Source organism: Mya arenaria, chromosome 8 (assembly GCF_026914265.1).
Source record: "Mya arenaria isolate MELC-2E11 chromosome 8, ASM2691426v1".
Classification (NCBI taxonomy): Eukaryota; Metazoa; Mollusca; class Bivalvia; order Myida; family Myidae; genus Mya; species Mya arenaria.
The window spans coordinates 33,565,638-33,586,863 of record NC_069129.1 but is presented as its reverse complement, the minus strand read 5'-3'; the positions used below and the strand labels follow the sequence as shown (position 1 = coordinate 33,586,863).

The following is a 21,226-nucleotide window of genomic DNA, read 5'->3' as shown; positions in this document are numbered from 1 at the left end:
CAAACTTGGTCAGAATGTTCCCCTTGATCATATCTCGACCACACATGGGGTCAAAAACTAGGTCACTAGGTCAAATCTTTGGAACATACTAGAGGCATTATACATGGTCAAATATTCATGAAACTTTATCAGAACGTTTTCCTTGATGAATTCTTGGTCTTAAATAAAATTATGTCGCTAGGTCAAATTTTAGAAAATCTTGTCCAGAACCATATCATGGTAATGATTGGTCAAGTTATTTTCAAAATTGGTCATGATGTGCCCCTTGAAGATATATGGACCTCTTAAAAAAGTGGGGCATATGGGGTCAAAAATTAGGTCACTAGGTCAAATGTTAGAAAATTCTTTGGAATTCATTAGAGGCAATATGTATGCTCTTATACTCATGAAACTTGATCAGAATGTTTTCCTTGATGAACTCTTGGACATGTTTTAAACTGGGTCACATGTGATAAGAAATTAGGTCACTAGGTCAAATCTTTCAAAAATCTTGTCGGAAACCATTTTATGGTTGTGATTGGGCTGATTAAGTTCAAATATGGTCAGAGGTTTAATTTTGACTGCGTTTTAAAAGTGAGTCATATGGGTCAAAAAGTAGGTCACTAGGTCATATCTTACAGAAATCTTGGGAACACTCTAGAGGCAATACATCTGCTCTAATTTCCATGAAACTTAATCAGAATGCCTCGATGAAATCTTGAAATAGTTTGAAACTAGTAGGTCATGTGGGGTCAAAAATGAGGTCACTGAGTCAAATCTTAAAAAAAACGTGTGGACACTCTAAAGGCTATATTTTTTGCATATATCTGGACCAATCTTCATGAAACTTGATCAGAATGTTTGCCTTGATGAAATCTTAGATTAGTATGGAACTGGGTAACATGGAGTCATAAACTAGGTTTCTTGGTCAATTCTTAAATGTTACATTATATACAATATTTATTTTGTTTCAAACAGTTGCAATCAAACTCAAACTCATATATATATATATTTCATCAACAATTGATTTTCATTCCTTGACTTAGCCCAAATCAGGCGGGGGATATCAATTTAACGAATTCGCTTGTTTTTTTAAGTATCAAGATTATTATGTCTCCCCCTCTCTGGGGGAGACATATTGTTTTTGCCCTGTCCGTCAGTCCGGTAGTCCGTCAGTCCGTCCGTACGTCACACTTCGTTTCCGATCGATAACTGGAAAACCGCATGACCTAGGATCACCAAACTTGGTAGGGAGGTTGGTCGTGAGGTGTAGAGGATCCCTATTGTTTTTGGGGTCACTAGGTCAAAGGTCAAGGTCGCGGCGACCCCCAATATAAAAAACATTTCTGCTCAAAAGCTTGAGAACGGTTTGACCTAGGTTCACCAAACTTGGTAGGGAGGTTGGTCATGAGGTGTAGAAGATCCCTATTGTTTTTGGGGTCACTAGGTCAAAGGTCAAGGTCGCGGCGACCCCCAATGTAAAAAACATTTCCGCTCAATATCTTGAGAATGGTTTGACCTAGGTTCACCAAACTTGGTAGGGAGGTTGATCATGAGGTTTAGAAAACTCCTATATTTTGGGGGGTCACAAGGTCAAAGGTCAACGTCGCTGTGACCTCTAATGTAAAAAAATATTTCCGTGCAATATCAGGAGAATGCTTTGATCTAGGTTCACCAAACTTTGAAGTGAGGTTGGTCATGATGTCTAGATGATCCCAATTGTTTTGGGGGTAACAAGGTCAATAGTCAAGGTCGTGGTGACCTTCCATGTAAAAATCATTTGCGTGTAATATCTTTATGTCTCCCCCATTCATGGGGAGACATATTGTTTTTGCCCTGTCCGTCAGTCAGTCCATCAGTCTGTCAGTCAGTCAGTCAGTACGTCACACTTCGTTTCCGCCCAATAACTATAGAACTCTTAGACCCAGGAACTTCATACTTGGTATGCTACTTGGTCATGACTAGTAGATGACCCCTATTGAATTTGGGGTCACTAGGTCAAAGATCAGGGTCAACGTGACCTTGAGGTGAAGAAACGGTTTCCACTCAATAACTAAAGATCCTTTGGGTCCAGGAACTTCATACTTGGTATGCTAGTTGTTCATGACTATTAGATGACTCCTATTGATTTTGAGATCAAAAGGTCAAAGGTCAAGGTTACCTTCAGGTAAAAAATGTTATGTTGGCAGTGACCTTAAGCTTAAAAATGGTTTCTGCTCAATAACTAAAGAAAGCTTGTACCCAGGAACTTCATAGTTGTTCATGACTAGTAGATGACTCCTATTGATTTTGAGATCAGTAGGTCAATGGTCAAGGTCACCGTGACCTTGAGGTGAAGAAACTGTTTCCGCTCAATAACTAGAGAACGCTTGCAACCAGGAATTTCATAATGGTATGCTAGTTGGTCATGACTAGAAGATGACCCATATTGATTTTGAGATCACTAGGTCAAAGGTCAAGGTTGCCATGACCTTGAAGTGAAGAAAAAGTTTCCGCTCAATAACTAAAGATCCTTTGGTTTCAGGAACTTCATACTTGGTAAGCTAGTTGTTCATGACTAGAAGATGACCCCTATTGATTTTCAGATCAAAAGGTCAAAGGTCAAGGTTACCTTCAGGTAAAAAATGATACGTTGGCGGTGACCTTAAGCTTAAAAATGGTTTCTGCTCAATAACTTAAGAACGCTTGTACCCAGGAACTTCATTCTTGGTACGCTAGTCGGTCATGACTAGTAGATGACCCCTATTGATTTTGAGATCAGTAGGTCAAAGGTCAAGGTTGCCATGACCTTGAGTTGAAGAAATGGTTACCGCTCAGTAACTAAAGAACACTTGCACCCAAGAACTTAATACTTGGTATGCAAGTTGGTTATGTAGATGATCCCTATTGATGTTGTGAACAGTAGGTAAAAGGTCATGGTCACGATGACTGTGAGCTGAAAAATGGTTTCCGATCAATAATTGAATAACGCTTGCGCCCAGGAACTTCATACAATGCAAACTTCGTTTACATTTTCCATGATTAATCAACAACACTTTCTTCTCTTCACTATTTAATATAATCGAATAAACCAAACTTCACTGTTGGTTTGTCTCCAGTCCAAAGTTACAAATTTCATGTCCATCATTTATTTTTTCTCAGCTACGACCACACAATAGGGGAGACAAGCGCTTTTTCAAAAAAGCAATCTCTAGTTTTTTATTACTTTTTTAGTTTTTTAGCTCGACTATTGGAAGATTAAGGAGAGCTGTACTACTCACCCTGGCGTCGGCGTTGGCGTCACACCTTGGTTTAAGCACCTTTACGTCATTATCTCAGTAAATACATCAGTTATTGCATTGAAACTTTGGATATGTATTCCCAACTATCTTACATACTAAATTAATGAAGTTAGATAACAATTATTTGAATGTAATGCAAATAATAGGCCTTCATTTCATGTCCATCATTTATTTTTTCTCAGCTACGACCACACAATAGGGGAGACAAGCGCTTTTTCAAAAAAGCAATCTCTAGTTTTTTATTACTTTTTTAGTTTTTTAGCTCGACTATTGGAAGATTAAGGAGAGCTGTACTACTCACCCTGGCGTCGGCGTTGGCGTCACACCTTGGTTTAAGCACCTTTACGTCATTATCTCAGTAAATACATCAGTTATTGCATTGAAACTTTGGATATGTATTCCCAACTATCTTACATACTAAATTAATGAAGTTAGATAACAATTATTTGAATGTAATGCAAATAATAGGCCTTTATTATTCAACTTAGAAATTCTGGTTAAGGTTTTGCGTGTAAGCACACGTAGGTTAATATCTCAGCAACTACTTGAGGTATTGTATTGAGACTTTATACAATGGTAGTCAACCATCCAACCTACTTAATTAACCAAGTTAGATAACTCTAGTTTGCATTTAATGCAAAATAATTGCCCTTTATTATTCAACTTAGAAATTCTGGTTAAGGTTTTGCGTGTAACCACATTTAAGTCAATATCTCAGCAAATATATCATGTATTGCATTGAAACATTAGATACGTATTCCATGATAACACTTTTTTGAATAAAATGCAAATTATGGGCCTTTATTATTTGAATTAGACATTCTGGTTAAGGTTTTGCATGTAAGCACACATAGGTTAATATCTCAGCAATTACTAGATGGATTGCATTGAGACTTTATACAATGGTACTCTGACTCAACCATCCAATCTACTTAAATAACCAAGTAAGATAACTCCAGTTTGCATTAAATCATAATAATGGTCCCTTTTTATTCGACATAAAAATTCTGGTTAAGGTTTTGCATGTAACCACTTTTAAGTCAATACCTCAGCGAATACATCATGTATTGCATTGAAACTTTACACACACGCTCCCATCTATTTAGCCTTCTTATTTAATCAAGTAAGATAACTCTATCTTTTATAATATTTAATTTTTGGCCCTTTATTATGCGACTTAGAAATTCTGGTTAAGGTCTTGCATGTTAGCACACATAGGATAATGTCTCAGCAACTATTTGATGTATTGCATTGAGACTTTATACAATGGTATTCAACCACCCAACTTAATTGAATAACCAAGTTAGATAACTGTATTTTGCAAATAATGGCCCTTTATTATTAGACTTAGAAATTCTCGTTAAAATTTTGCATGGAACCACATTTATGTTAATATCTCAGCACACCATGTATTGCATTGAAATCTAATCTAACAGTGATCCATGCATGTTTCGCCAAAACGTTTCAATCCTTACATTGAAAAGCGGCGGAAAAGTCGAGCGCGCTGTCTCTGTGACAGCTCCTGTTAAACATTTGTAGAGATATATAGGTAACTGTCGAGACTAAGGGTTGAGACTAAGGGTTGAGACCAACGATTGAGACCAATGGTTGAGACGGATGCATGTTTATATGTACCAGATGAGATATGAAACAGGTCATCAGATTAGGGTGTCCCATGATAATATTACTTTTATTATATGTCTCCTTTTAGTTTAAACCAACAAAACCTCACTGAGATTTTAATTTTTTCAGAATTTCCATTCCAGATTAATGACATTATAATTCATTCACATTAATGATTTAGTGCATTTTCTGGAATATGAACACAAATCAGTTATTCAACACATGATTTCTTTTTGAAATGTAGTTTATTCCTGAAAAGTTCTGTTATTGAATAGTAATCATGTATTGTAAAAAAGACTGGAACTACAATGTAATATCAGTTTGTAAAAGGTAGCACTCAATACATGCTACTTTGCAGCTAGAGGCATGGTTTAAACGACATTGGTGTGATACAGTTACAGCTTGCTGTATTTTTACTGTTGGAAATGGAAAAGGAAATTGATAGACCTATAATAAAAAAAGTATCTATCATTTTTTCAAGTTACTTACCTTCAACTGCAGCCTCTAAGCAACTGATTTTACAAGAAATCATGCATGGAACTGTTCAGGTGATAATTTTATATTCAACAAGGCAGTGCTATTGGAGTTTTGTGAACATGGTGTTGTAAATGATGAAAACATTGTCAGGTAGCCAAGCGCAATACAAACAACCATTGAACTCTATGAAGTTAAACAAAAAAGGCCTGCTTGGTGCAGTTCTTCTGATCAACAAATCCAATTGTAGTTGGAGTATTGAAATACTATTGATTCAGGTCTGTGACAAATTTTCAGGTGATATGAAATATTGATCAATCAAGGGAATTCTTCGTTCTAATAGCTGACTGGTCTTTTTGTTTACTGGCACCTAAACTGTCAACTGTGTCGTTGATAATTCCGGGTATTTTGAAATTGTATTAAAATGACTGTTGGTGTCAATAAAAGCAAATTGGTAAATTTCAATTTCCTTGTTTGAAATAAACTGGCATGGGCATTTGATTTTGTTGAAATCATTTAAAAAAAACTTATGATTGTTATTTTGAATCAAATGTTTACAATTATGCAAATAAATCACAATCCCTAAAAATCCAATAGCCAGGGTAACTGTATCTTCACCATCCCTGACTAATACTGCCAACTAGGATTCCAATAACCAGGGTAACTGTATCCTCAAAATCCCTGACTAATACTGCCAACTAGGATTCCAATAACCAGGGCAACTGTATCTTCAACATCCTGACTAATACTGCCAACTAGGATTCCAATAGCCAGGGTAACTGTATCTTCAACATCCCTGACTAATACTGCCAACTAGGATTCCAATAACCAGGGCAACTGTATCTTCACCATCCCTGACTAATACTGCCAACTAGGATTCCAATAACCAGGGTAACTGTATCTTCAACATCCCTGACTAATACTGCCAACTAGGATTCCAATAGCCAGGGTAACTGTTTCTTCAAAATCTCTGACTAATACTGCCAACTAGGATTCCAATAACCAGGGTAACTGTTTCTTCAACATCCCTGACTAATACTGCCAACTAGGATTCCAATAGCCAGGGTAACTGTATCTTCAACATGTCTTACTAATTCTGGCAACTAGGATTCCAATAGCCAGGGTAACTGTATCTTCAACATGTCTTACTAATTCTAGCAACTAGGATTCCATTAGCCAGGGTAACTGTATCTTCAACATCTCTTACTAATTCTGGCAACTAGGATTCCAATAGCCAGGGTAACTGTATCTTCAACAACTCTTACTAATTCTGGCAACTAGGATTCCATTAGCCAGAGTAACTGTATCTTCAACATCTCTTACTAATTCTGGCAACTAGGATTCCAATAGCCAGGGCAACTGTTTCTTCAACATCTCTTACTAATTCTGGCAACTAGGATTCCATTAGCCAGAGTAACTGTATCTTCAACATCTCTTACTAATTCTGGCAACTAGGATTCCAATAGCCAGGGCAACTGTATCTTCAACATGTCTTACTAATTCTGGCAACTAGGATTCCATTAGCCAGAGTAACTGTTTCTTCAACATGTCTTACTAATTCTGGCAACTAGGATTCCAATAGCCAGGGCAACTGTATCTTCAACATGTCTTACTAATTCTGGCAACTAGGATTCCATTAGCCAGGGCAACTGTATCTTCAACATGTCTTACTAATTCTGGCAACTAGGATTCCAATAGCCAGGGCAACTGTTTCTTCAACATCTCTTACTAATTCTGGCAACTAGGATTCCAATAGCCAGGGCAACTGTTTCTTCAACATCTCTTACTAATTCTGGCAACTAGGATTCCAATAGCCAGGGTAACTGTTTCTTCAACATCTCTTACTAATTCTGGCAACTAGGATTCCAATAGCCAGGGCAACTGTTTCTTCAACATCTCTTACTAATTCTGGCAACTAGGATTCCAATAGCCAGGGTAACTGTTTCTTCAACATCTCTTACTAATTCTGGCAACTAGGATTCCAATAGCCAGGGCAACTGTTTCTTCAACATCTCTTACTAATTCTGGCAACTAGGATTCCAATAGCCAGGGTAACTGTTTCTTCTTAATCATAAACAAATTCAATGTCCTAAATTGTTATTCAATGAGAAAATACAAACTGAACAATTAATTGTCAAGTCCCTTTACTCTTGATCAAATATTCAATGAGCTATGTCCCTTTATCATTTATAGATGAACAGTTTAGCTGTTTTGCAGTTAATGCTGACAGTTGTTGTCTGCTGGCTGTTGCTTATTATTTGTTAGATGGAAATGACATATTTGATTTTGTTTAGTTATTGGATTAGGAATTAGATAATCATATGTGAATACAATTCAATTCCAAAATCATGACGATTATTATGTTTTGACTCTGTTAAACATTTTGTATTTGGTGAAATATTTTACTAAATTGTTAAAAAGAATTTTTGATTACTTATTATGTCACTCTACCCGTCCATAAAATGATTTGAAAAACAGTGTCAATATTTGTTAATATCCTTTGACATTAGTTATGGGTATGTTTAGCTCGCTGTGTGATTTATGATTGTTTCATTCACTTTGATCGAATAAAAAGATACAGATAAAAACTGTTAGTTTTATTCATATGAATATCTTTCCAAAGACTTAAGTAGACATTTTTGAAGAGTTATATTACTTTTGAAGTATTTCAGATAATAATTTATCTCATTAATATGTATATACATAGATGGTTATTTTTATTGGAATTTTATCTGAAACAGAAATTCAGTTTTCAATTATGTTTGTTTATATAGAAATTATGCCTGTACTTAGTGACAGAATCCAGCAATTGCCCAAGAAAAAAACGTAAGGTTACGTTTCACATTCCTAGCAATTCTTCTTTCGATCATTTCATGCAGAAAATCATATGAGTTCACACATAAAAAGGAATGCAAAAGACACAGGATTTCACTTTAATTTCAGAGTATCTTTTTATAACAGAGTATCTTTTTATAACACTGGGGTGTTTCTTTCCATAACAAATAAAACAAAACATATGAGGTTTGATTTTAACATCCCCACAACAAACCTTGCAGGGGGGTTTTCTTGAGCAATTTGAAGGGGCGAGGGACAATGTCACAGTGGTCTTAAAGGGATTCCGTACTTGTAACGGCCAATGTTTTAGTTTTTGTCTGAAGCGAGACAATAACAGCAATGCTTCCATAATGCATTTATATTTATGCTCTTTGTTTTTTTAATCACCAGTATTTGTCAACAATAGCATGTGACTAGTAAACATTCAGACCAACCTTGGTATCAACAGAAATACATGTACCTGAATATTTGATATGTGTGGCTTTGTTTACAAGTGGTATTTATGGTCAGTTCCCTGTTTACTTTTGTGATAAATAATGTATGACAAACATTCAGTGGCTGTTGACAACCTCTTGCCATTCTTATACTGGTTGTAGTGATCGAAATTAACATTTGTCATTTGTCATAACTTAATGCCTTATATGACCTTCATGTAAACTTAAAACTAAGGCTTCCATCAAAGAGATAGCATTAAATCCATATTTGTCAATTAATTGCATCTATAAAGCTTAGACTCTCAAATGGCAATAATTGTTAACTTGCTTTTGTTTATCGAAGAAAAAAAGGTCAAGTTACTGTAATAACTTTCACATGATTTTGTCGTCTTCAGAGTGAGAAAACTTTTCAACTTTGGCCATAACTGAGTCACTGGAATAAAAAAATATGTACCACAACCACCCCGTTCCCCCCCTCCCCTCCATAAAAAAGGCCAATTCCAAAGTCAGCTTTTAGAAGTGTCCGAAGAATTGTGTCACACATTTTCGCAATGTGTATCAAAAACTTTTCATGATGTGACAATTTGCTGGCCGTGCTTGAGAGCCATCATATCAGATTAATAGATTGTAATTTATACAAAATTGATTTTAAATGAAATTCTTATCGAGTTTCTGCGGGTTTTTTTTACAAGGAATATTACTTCATAATTCTTAGCTGACTGATACCTGGCGAAAAGTGGTCAGATAATAAATTCATTGTTTTGGTCACGAAAAGTTGGTATACTTGCGCAAAGGGCGCCAATGATTTTTTCACAATATTTTCTTAAAATGATGTAAGCGTTAAACTCGACGGTCAGTCTATGCATTTAAAGGAGCGTGAATTTTATGGCTTTCAAGGATTTACAATGACATCCTTTAACGATAATAGCAAAAAGAGGGACAATTGTTTACATTAGAAAAAGACAGTGAATTTGACATATCTTTGATGTTATAAAAATAGTAAGGTCAATTAACACAAAAGTTATAGTGAATATCGCCCTCAAGGATGTCCTCTGGTATTTGGTGACTTGTAAATGACAAACACTGTTTGTGTATTACAATTTCTACATTTTATACTGACTTAGCCATTTTGGACTGAATTTAAGAAACATAATGAACAAATTTTGGACAGATTTTTAAGCCCTTTTCTGTTACTGAATTCAGTCCAACAAGGTCAAAATTTGGCCAGACCAGCAATTTTTTGTGATTAAGAAGCCTTGATTATTATATGTGTCACCCTGCTTGTTCAGGTCCCATGATGGCTTTGATGCACGAGGGGATGGTACCACAGACCCCAAGCCGGGAAGCAACTACGCCAGTCAGAGGATGGTATTTGAAAACCTCGGACAAGGTGTCCTCAACAATGCCTTTGAAGGTATGCTGTGCTCAGTTTTCATATCACAAGATGTTAATATCGTTATCGATGGGACTTTGTATTTCGTCTTCATTCATCTTCAACATTGCTTTCAATGACCTGTGAAGAAAGAGAAATCTAGTCGTGTCTTCATTTCAGAACTTGTTTTGTATTTTAAAAGCTGTAAAATATTGGGCTGACATGTCGTTGAGGGAAATATTGTTATTTTGTTGGTTACATAAATAGATGTCAAAATTTGCTTAGGTCCTCATAAAAGGTATTCCTTTAAAACATTGAGTGTAAAATGGCGACCCAAGATGTTTACAATTATTACAATAGCAAGCCTTGATCTGTGAGCATTTTTTAAATCATTGCTTCTCAATTATACAATAGTTGACATAATTTAAAGTTATTTAAAATTCAAAACTCAGTAATCTTATATAAGTTCCTATTTGTAATAGTTTGTGAAAATGATGTTTGCTATCTTTTCACTAAGAGTGCCTTTTGAGTGTGCCAATTTTCTGTACTGTTTAATACAGTGTATAAACTTGAAGGATTATCTAATCAAAAATTATTTTGGCTGTGTCAAAGGGGCATTAGATGGGTATTTTATTCAATCAGATTTACAATACACATTTCACAACTTAATATAAAACCTGAATAATAGTTAATATATCAGTTCATTACTTTCAATCAATCATTACATGCCATGCTCTTAACTAATAATATTTAGAAATGGACTGGCGTCATGCTTGACAATTAAACCAATGGATCAAAACAACTAGCAGGTTTTATCAATAAATAATTGATTGCGGATTGTATTGAAATTTACCTGAATGCTGCTGCATTAGGGCTTGTTCTATTGAGATAAGTGTTGTTTTAATGTGACATAAACATCAAACACTGATACAACCAGACTATCAACACAACTGAAGAAGTAATTCATAATGCATGAGTATCATTCAATACAATCAAAGATAGGTAATCATTTGATTTTTATCGACTTTGAAGCAGTGCAATAATATTATATATAGGCCAAATTTTCCAGATTTTTTTTTTGAGGTTGGGACCATCATTGTCATCGTCCATGTCGCTGTTGCCAACCTTAGCAACCCTTTTTTCACATTGAAGACCACTCTTTTTTTTGGTTTGCAATTTTTTTTGGTAGAAATGTCCACTGGGTGGTCAAAAAAAAAAGGTTCTTCACGTAAAAAGTATTCAGTTTAAATCTTCATATATTATATCCAGTAATATTATGTTTCATAAATATTTTTTAAAAGATGCATCATGTACCAGTGTATTCATTCACCTATAAATGTGGATACCGTAAATGACTTGGTATAAGACGATAGGGGTTATAAGACGCAGGCAAAAAAATCCGTGAAAAAATCTGAGAAAAAACCTTTTAATCTATGTTTTGGGTTATAGGACACATAGAACAAATGTCAAAATCATCTGCCGCAATTGGCCACCATGTTTGTTTACAGTGACAGATTTGTTCTCAAAATTTCAACACCTACAGAAAAGAATTAAGAATGTGGCCAAGTGCGGAAAAAAACAAGACCATTATTGCAACAGTTTGTAGTATTGGTATGTTAAACTGCTTTAAAGGCAGTTTGAGTTTTTCACACCTTATCGTACAACTGACAAAAAAATATTTTGACAGTGCACAGCTTTGCTTCTTTATATGCATGTTTAATTATTGTTATATTAAAAATAATTTTTATCATACACAATATTTTCAAACTTATAAACGTCTTACGATATACCATATCCCGATCTTCAACTGATGTTTTTACCCATATAAACTTGAACAATATGACGCGAGTAACATCCCTTTCTACATAAATCTAAACAAACGCTCAGCCTGAAATCGACCTCAGAAAAAAAAGTTTAAAAGCTTTTAACTGGTTTTAAGACGCAGGCATTTTTTTACATTGAAATCTGAGGGAAAAAAGTGCATCTTATACCCAGTCATTTACGGTACTATTAATTTAAACCCACATAATTACATGTATTTTCTGAAATAATTTTTTTGGGTACATATATTCCCGGACACCTAATGACCATTCACATTTTAAGTGAATTCCAGTATTTTGTACATGATAAGATATTTATACCATCACTCTTTGAACTGCAGACATAAATATCAGTTCAAAACAGTGTCACTCCAGGTGATTATTTGTTTGGGATTATTTTGAAGTACTTTCATTGTGTTTCTTACAACATGTGTACCAAGTTTCATTTGAATATCACGCCTGTTTCTGAATTATGGCCTAGGTGAATGTTTTGTACAATACTAAAGTAACACAGGTGAAAAAAAGTGATCTTGGTGTGAGGTTCGAACCCAGGACTGCCGGTACACTAGCAAAGCGTTCCAATCAACTGAGTTTAAACCGCGCGGCTAGTTCTTGCCCACAAACATTACCTGGATTTATTTATGTCTTCATAAAACATTTAGGAATTAAACAGGCTAATTGGAATAAAAAGATCATGGGCACAAATATTAATAACTCTTTTTTACAATTTAATGATAACATAAACTGTTATATTATTCAGTAACAATACAATGTCTTCGGTATGCATACATCCTCTGAAGGTCCATAAAAAAAATCTGCAAGGGTTTAAAAGGCAAGTGATTCTATGAAAAATCTGTCATTTTCAGCATTTAAAATGTTGTTTCACAACAAGCCATTGTGTGTATTTCTTCAGTCCTTGCATTCCAGGATAGTCTTCATTCACATTGATCACACTTCATTTATTTTATGTCTGTTCTTGAACCGAATTAAGTGTCTCTCATTGTGTTTTGCAAAACAATAGGAAGACACAGCTCCACCAAATTTTTAAAATATCTTGTACAACCACTGATATAAGCAGATCATTATTATCAACTGCCTTCACCTGTTGAGCATGCATCACTCAGACTCAGGGTTCCCCCTGGGTTCTAAAAAGTTGTCGCCACTTTTTCGCGGGGGGTTAAGGGGGCCGCGATAGGCCCCCTTACGGGTCCAGGGCAGCGCCCTTGTGGGGGCCAAGGGGGCGAAGCCCTCTGAAGCTCATGGGGTTTAAGCATTTTAAGAGCCTTAAATTGCATTTAATTAGCACATTGTCGTGCAAATCATAACATTTTGTTGTACATGAAGCACAAGATATTAATGGCAAGTTGTTATTCTGTTGACAAAATTCATTGTATATGGACTAGTATATAAATAAAAAAATATTGCAAAAAATGTGACATAAACATCAATATGTTGATTTCAGTCTAATGCCTGCATACAATAAAAGAATACATTTGTCGAAATTATGAGATAAATTTAAAATAAATGGAAACTCAAAGAAATATACATTGTCAAACTAGGGCCATAACTTTCCTAATAGAAATTTGTCTACCTACTCTTTACTCCAGCCAACATATTAGAAGCCTTATCAAATGGGGTTTAATCCTATTTATTTGATTTCTGTTAATCTTTTTGACACTTTTTGAACTCTTAGAATGCTGCATTTATAGCAATTACAAATTGCGACAAAACCGAAAGCAAGTCTTTTTTTAGCGCGTAAACGTCATTACGAAATTTGCATATCACGTGACTTTCCGACAACATAAAATTCTATGATTTGCATGTTTAAAACTAACACGATAATTACGCAACAACAAGGCTGTTGAGCTAAATATTAAAATTGTTTGCTAATAAGAGACATAACAGTTACAGGATGTCATTGTTTATCCGTGAAAGCAATAAAATTCTGCAATAATTAGCGAGGTGTTGACTGGGCCGTGACTGCTTGCCCTAATTATCGGATTAATTTTTGTTGTCGCACCAGCAGATGCGCTTGATTTATGACAGTGACAGAATCGATTATCATGCAGGCCGCATGGTCACCACTTACGTCATTTTAAGAAAATATTTTAGAAAAAAATCGTTGTCGCCATAAATTCGCCAAATTTGAAAAGTTGTTGCCACTTTTGCGATTTTGTCGCAAATGGCGACAATGGCGATCGCCAGCGGGAACCCTGCTGAGTCAGAGAATTTATACATCCAGAATTGTCATCTCTAAAAAATAAACAAAGACTTTTTTCATTATGCATGTTAGCCAGGATAATGCCGGTTCAGACAAATTCATTTTGTCCCCCTAAACGTAGGGTTGCCAAAACAAAAAAATGTCAAAGACTCTGAAGCAGCTGTTTATATGGACTACATGCATGTGAAAAACATAATAATTAAATATTCAGAGGGCAGTGAGTCGGTTTTATAAAAATTATTTAGGATTGTAATTACTCAGAACTCAACAAATAATTAATAGATCAGCAAAACAAACCATTACAGGCAGCCATTTTGGTTGTGATTTCTTGCTGCATGTGTTTGTTCAGACATTCTTTTTTACAGTTTTTCTTAAAGCTATTACATGACAGTTTTTCCTTGTACAAACTGTATTGATTTCAAATATAAATGCTCATGTTATTCCTAATAGGAAGCTGGCTTTTCATTTCTTGATATTTACCTGATCAATTCTTTCACATAAAATGAATCTATATACAGTTTAAGTTTCATTGCATAAACTTGTACATGTAGTTTCTGTTGTTTATTTAACATAAAATTCATTTAATCAACTACACGAATGGTAAGTTTCATTCAAACTATTAGAATTTAACCAAAACTTAATCTCTAAACTCGAGCATAATATAGCCCAAATTAAATTCCTAAACCAAACTCAGTCATCATCCTGGGGCCAGAATTAGGAATAAGTCCAAGTCTAGACTCAGACTCAGAAAAGCACTTTAAAGAAATCGCAAACATCATCTTTATTCCATTTATGCCTACGGTGCGGGAGGTCGTGGGTTCGGGCACAAAATTGGCCCATAAAATGAGGTTGAACTTTGACTTTGTTTTCATTGTATATAATATGTTTTATTTATTTGCCTGTAACCCATGTAACTATAACGTGAGAAGGGTTACAAAATTCGAAGCTCTCATTTTATGGGCCGATTTTTGGCGCTAATTGAAGAGCTGGGGTATCACACCCGGACTTCTTGTATCCCACCACTGTCTCTTCAGTGTGCTTTCCCTTCAGCAAAAACAAAGGACCCCGGTGGAAATAAGTGCTTGCACTTTAACGGGTTATCTGTGACCGCAAGGTCTAATGAAATACATGCTTTTTTATATTCATACATACATTAATGTTTTACAAAAATGAATATGAATAATGGTACAATTTTTAACAGTAATTAAATTCAGGAAATTTCGTTATCAAAACTCAACTTGATATATTTAAGATTACAATGAAATGATGATTTGTAGTTTTGCCACTTAAGTCTTAAAGTCATACTTGAGACTGCTTGTTATCATGGTCATGATAACAAACAATCTCATTTCTGATTTTAGACAGAAGTGGCAAAACTGCAAATCATCATTTCATTGGACACCCTTATGCATCCCAAATAAACTATTACTTGGTACATTCAGGATTTTGGCAGAAAGCTTAACGTTTGCTTATTGTTGTGCTTATTGATGCCTCAACTTTATCTTTGACAAATCTTCCTCAAACTTTATCCTTAAATCAGTATTAAAAATGCACAGACGTTAGATTGGTGGTCCTGCTATGTACCTAAACAGATTCATTAATGCACTTCATTGCAGAATGTATCCCAAACTTTATCTCTTCACTTTCATTGTTACTGAAATTTGACCCCCCTCCACAGCAGTTAAATTATTCCATTCTATTTAGGAAAGTTATTTTATTTTTCATTCAGATATATTTTGTGATTGCTTTTCAAATCATTCCTTCATTTTATCTGAACAATGAAACCGTAAAGCATGTGTATTGATTAAAATATAAAGTGTCAGTGTTCAAGGGACTGTACACCAGATTGGCACCAAAGAAAGTTTTTTTCTGTAACGAAACTGAGGAAAATTATTCAATAAAATGTTTTAAGGCCCGGTCACACCGCCCGAACTTTGTTGGAGCGTTCCTTGAACGGTAGGGAGAGGGGACCGAATTTCGACAACGCTTGTCACCGCGCACAAAATGGGAAAATATTCGAAACCAAGGGCGTTGCCTTAGCGGTGCACCGCTGAAGCCGGCGTTGCTATAGCGTTGGCTTAATGGTAGCGAGCGTTGGTTTATTCTGGTCCCGCTCCGACACCTCCATACCAACGCCAAACCAAAGTTCATCACCGCAATGGATCGCTGCTTCACCGCCCGACAACGTTCCAGCAATCCCGTGTCCGCTCGTAAAACGCTTACAACCGCTCCACCAAAGTTTGTGCAACGTTTAATCACTGCCCGGGCAAAGCTGGCGAAGCAGCGGTGGTCCAACGTTCAAGATATCTGCGTTGGCCTAGCGGACCCAAGCGTCCACGAACTTGCGTCTAGCGGTGCCAAACTTTGACACTCATTGTTGAACTTTGCCAGAGCGGAAAATTGCCCGCTCATTACCGCTCGCAATATTTTGTGCAGCTCAAAACGTTCGGAGCGGTAGGAAGGATCATAAGCGGTGGCCGAGCGTATACGGCGTTGCCTTAACGGGGGCCAACTTGTGGTGAACAGTAACGAGCGGTGATGATTTTTTTTCACTGCTCCAGGAACGCTCCAGCAAAGTTCTTGCAGTGTGACGGGGCCTTTACTCTTTGATATCATAATTGTAAAAAAAATTACCAAAATGTAAAAAAGATCAAGTCGGAGACCGGGTTTGAACCGGTGTTGCCAAAATTTCACTATTTCATCATATAAAGTACTGCCCGTTTAAGGTAAATATATACATGCCAGTGTGAATGTAAATATGACCTGTCTTCGTGATTGTGAATATACAGCCTGTCAGAGTGTGAATGTGAATACAGCCTTTCAGTGTGAACGTGAATACAGTCTGTCAGTGTGATTGTGAATACAGCCTGTCAGTGTGATTGTGAATACAGCCTGTCAGTGTTAATGTGAATACAGCCTGTCAGTGTAAATGTAAATACCACCTGTCAGTTTAAATGTGAATACAGCATGTCAGTGCAAATGTAAATATGGCCTGGTAATGTGAATACCGCCTGTCAATGTGAATGTGAATAATGCCCCCATTTCACCAAGGATTGTTTTTTTCCAAACGGCCCGATCTGTACCAGATTATCCCCGATGATTTATTTTTTTGATCGGCCAGATTGTCGTCCTGAATCGCCTCCAGTCGTCCCCATTTTTTAAGCCGATTTAATCCCGACCAATGAACCACGGCGAGGGACGATTCTCGGACGTTCCTTGAGCGATCGACACGTTTCAGGGGCGCAAGTATGCGAAAGTACGCGCAAGTACCCGCAGGGACAAGACAAAGACCAGGTAGAGACCCACATCTCGTGCGCAAGTGAGCGATGTTCGCGCGTTATTCGGCCAAGAGGGACCGATAATGGGCGATCCCGGCTCGAGAGAGGACGCTTTCGGCCGCTCTGCGGCCGATGTCCGCCATTCCTATGCTGTTCTTCGCGCGAGAGTGGCCGAATATAGGCTTACGTTGACGCAGGTAGCCGCAGAAACCCGAAAGCAAACCTTCTTCAAACGATTTAAACGATCTTTGGCCGACTAAATTTGCCCAGATCGGCGAGAGATCGGTGTTTTTGTGGCCCGATTATATAAATCTAGCCAGATCGAAGCCTTTCACCATTTTCTGACAAGCCAGTGAAGGTCATGCACCAACATGCAGTGCTGGGGCTTGTTGTAACTTTACAACTTCGTACTGCTATAGCACAGCAAAATGTTACAAGACTAGAAAGATTGCTGAGGGGGAGGAACAGAGTCAAGAGAAGATATGCTAAAAAGTAGTAAGTTGTTGTGAATTGTTAAAGGTTTTTCACCTGTGTTTTGTTTCAGTACCTGTTCTGAGAAAAGTTTGCAGTTTATTTTTTTTATTATAAAGATTTTATAGTTCTCTGGCATTGGTATTAATTTGTACATATATTATTATTTATAATTACTTTGAGTAAATATATGCTTGCTGTTCTATTAAGTAACAATTAATTATTTGTGACATTCAAAAGGATTTCTATATGTTCTGGTGATGGTCGGGTGCTTACACTCCGACGACACTACGCACGACCCTCGGAAGAGAGCGGCAGGGCTAAACGAAAGTCCCAGAAGGTTCCAGAGGGCTCCAGAGGGCGGGCGAGACAAGAGGACCCTCGTGCGACCAAGACGACCAAGGGCCGACTGTTTTTGATCGGCTACTGGTTTTCAACTTGTTTAAAAACAGTAGCCGATCACTTTTTAGGTACCCGACCCTCGGGGGACTAATGCGATCGCGCCAGATCTTACCCCGAAGGTATAGGTTGGTGCACGCAGATTCCCGACTTATTTTGCAAAAATAGGGCCAATCGACTAAAAAAGAGATCTGGTAGTCTCGGGACCAAAACAATCCTTGGTGAAATGGCCCTATAAGGCATGTTGGTTTGAAACAAAAAAAAAATTGATCAAGCCCATCAATTTGTTTTGTCAACTTCCAAACTAAGGCTAAGTGGTCAAAATTGTGCGTTTGTGATCAACTTTTGTTCGTCCACAATTAGTTTCTTTTAAAATTAGTCAGTATTCTTTCTTGATAAATCTCGGATGTTTTCGAATATTGTCATATCTGCTACAAATTTAGGTTTATACAATAGTGACCGCAAGTTTTGACCAATGCTTCTAAAATTAAGTCAGAATAACTCTCTGGCTGTAATCTCTGACAAGTTTGAGTATTGTTGATGTTGGTTAAAAAAATAAATTTCAAGGTCAAATCTTTGAAATACCTTGTTAAAACAAATAGTGGATGCTTTTAACATCCAATCTAAGTGAACTTTTATGATAATAATGGTATTGGTGAATTCTCGACCATGCTTGAATATAGGTCATTTTGGTATGAGTTTTAAACTAGGCAGTGTTTCTTTTCTCATTTAATAGTGTCAATGGTTTTAGGGATGTCATAAACTTAAAGGAAGCTTGTGTGTGAATAACAACTTGCTTCTTCTCTTTTCTGTCATTAATGAAGCAATTTCAGAGGCTATTTACAGCTTAGTACGAGGTTTGGGGATTTAAAATCAATCAACTAGTGGTCATAAAAGTTCAACTATTGTCCTTTTTGAATGGGCTTCGGATCTTTGTACAGTCATATAGACTGAATCATTTGGCTGGTTTTAAAGCACTGTTTTATGTTTTAGATTATATTTTTCAGGTCACGAAAAATAATTATGATATCACTATTCAAGCCAAGATTGATGGTATTTATCATAATTTATATCAACTATGAATATATGACATTGTATTTTACCTATTGAGTGAAAGTAAAATTGCTGCCACCTTGTTCCAGCTACAGGAATTGTTTGTCAATAAATGGCTTCTTTTGAATAAGTGGCAGTGTTGCAGAAGCTTTAAATCTACATTACTTTGGTGTTTCACTAGATTTGTAAGCTGTTAAAGTAGGAACTGATTGCAACAATTATTATCCATATCAAGATAATTTTTAGATGTGGGAATTCTTAAAATGTAAAAACTATAAAGGATATTCACATAGGTTGAACATTGTTTCCAGCCAAAGTTGATAACACATCTGTACTTACCAATTTCAGGACTATTTGCTTCCAATATCAGGCTACAGCTGTTCTCTGTTTGCTTACAATATGAGGCTAAAACTGTTCCCTGTTTGCTTACAATATGAGGCTAAAACTGTTCTCTGTTTGCTAACAATATGAGGCTTCAACACTGTTCCCTGTTTGTTAACAATATCAGACTGTAGCTGTTCCCTGTTTGCTTGCAATATCAGGCTACAACTGTTCCCTGTATGCTTACAATATGAGGCTTCAACTGTGTCCTGTTTGTTTAAAATATCAGGCTAACTGTTCCCTGTTAGCTAACAATATCAGGCTACAACTGTTCCTTGTTTGCTTACAATATCAAACTTCAACTGTGTCCTGTTTGCTTACAATATCAGGCTACAACTGTTCCTTGTTTGCTTACAATATCAAACTTCAACTGTGTCCTGTTTGCTTACAATATCAGGCTACAATTGTTCCCTGTTTGCTTACAATAGCAGGCTTCAACTGTTCCCTTTTTGTTTAAAATATTAGGCTAACTGTTCCCTGTTAGCTAACAATATCAGGCTACAACTGTTCCTTGTATGCTTACAATATCAAACTTCAACTGTGTCCTGTTTGCTTACAATATCAGGCTACAACTGTTCCTTGTTTGCTTACAATATCAAACTTCAACTGTGTCCTGTTTGCTTACAATATCAGGCTACAATTGTTCCCTGTTTGCTTACAATAGCAGGCTTCAACTGTTCCCTTTTTGCTTACAATATCAGGCTACAACTGCTCCCTGTTTGCTTACAATATCGGGCTACAACTGTTCCCTGTTTGCTTACAATATCAGGCTACAACTGTTCCCTGTTTGCTTACAATATCAGGCTTCAACTGTTCCTTGTTTGCTTACAATATCAAACTTCAACTGTGTCCTGTTTGCTTACAATATCAGGCTACAATTGTTCCCTGTTTGCTTACAATAGCAGGCTTCAACTGTTCCCTGTTTGCTTACAATATCAGGCTACAACTGCTCCCTGTTTGCTTACAATATCAGGCTACAACTGTTCCCTGTTTGCTTACAATATCAGGCTACAACTGTTCCCTGTTTGCTTACAATATTAGGCTTCAACTGTTCCCTGTTTGCTTACAATATCAGGCTACAACTGCTCCCTGTTTGCTTACAATATTAGGCTATAACTGTTCCCTGTTTGCTTACAATATCAGGCTACAACTGTTACCTGTTTGCTTACAATAGCAGGCTTCAACTGTGTCCTGTTTGCTTACAATATCATGCTACAACTGTTCCTTGTTTACTAACAATGTCAGGCTACAACTGTTCCCTGTTTGCTTACAATATCAGGCTTCAACTGTTCCTTCTTTACTAACAATATCAGGCTACAACTGTTCCCTGTTTGCTTACAATATCATGCTACAACTGTTCCTTGTTTACTAACAATATCAGGCTTCAACTGTTCCCTGTTTGCTTACAATATCAGGCTTCAACTGTGTCCTGTTTGCTTACAATATCAGGCTAAAACTGTTCCTTGTTTGCTAACAATATCAGGCTGCAACTGTTCCCTGTTTGCTTACAATATCAGGCTACAACTGTTCCCTGTTTGCTTACAATATCAGGCTTCAACTGTGTCCTGTTTGCTTACAATATAAGGCTACAACTGTTCCTTGTTT

The 21,226-nt window shown here is 36.5% G+C and overlaps 1 protein-coding gene across 9 annotated transcripts in view; it reads left to right on the top strand.

Moving 5' to 3' along the window:
* Nucleotides 1–21,226, top strand: part of LOC128242956 (kinesin-like protein KIF28) — a 68,154-nt gene that overhangs the window by 15,606 nt on the left and 31,322 nt on the right. For all 9 annotated transcript variants that reach the window (XM_052960406.1, XM_052960411.1, XM_052960410.1 and 6 more), the window contains exon 5: nt 9,916–10,040. In XM_052960406.1, the coding sequence (XP_052816366.1) occupies nt 9,916–10,040 (125 nt within the window). The remainder of the gene's footprint in view (nt 1–9,915; nt 10,041–21,226) is intronic.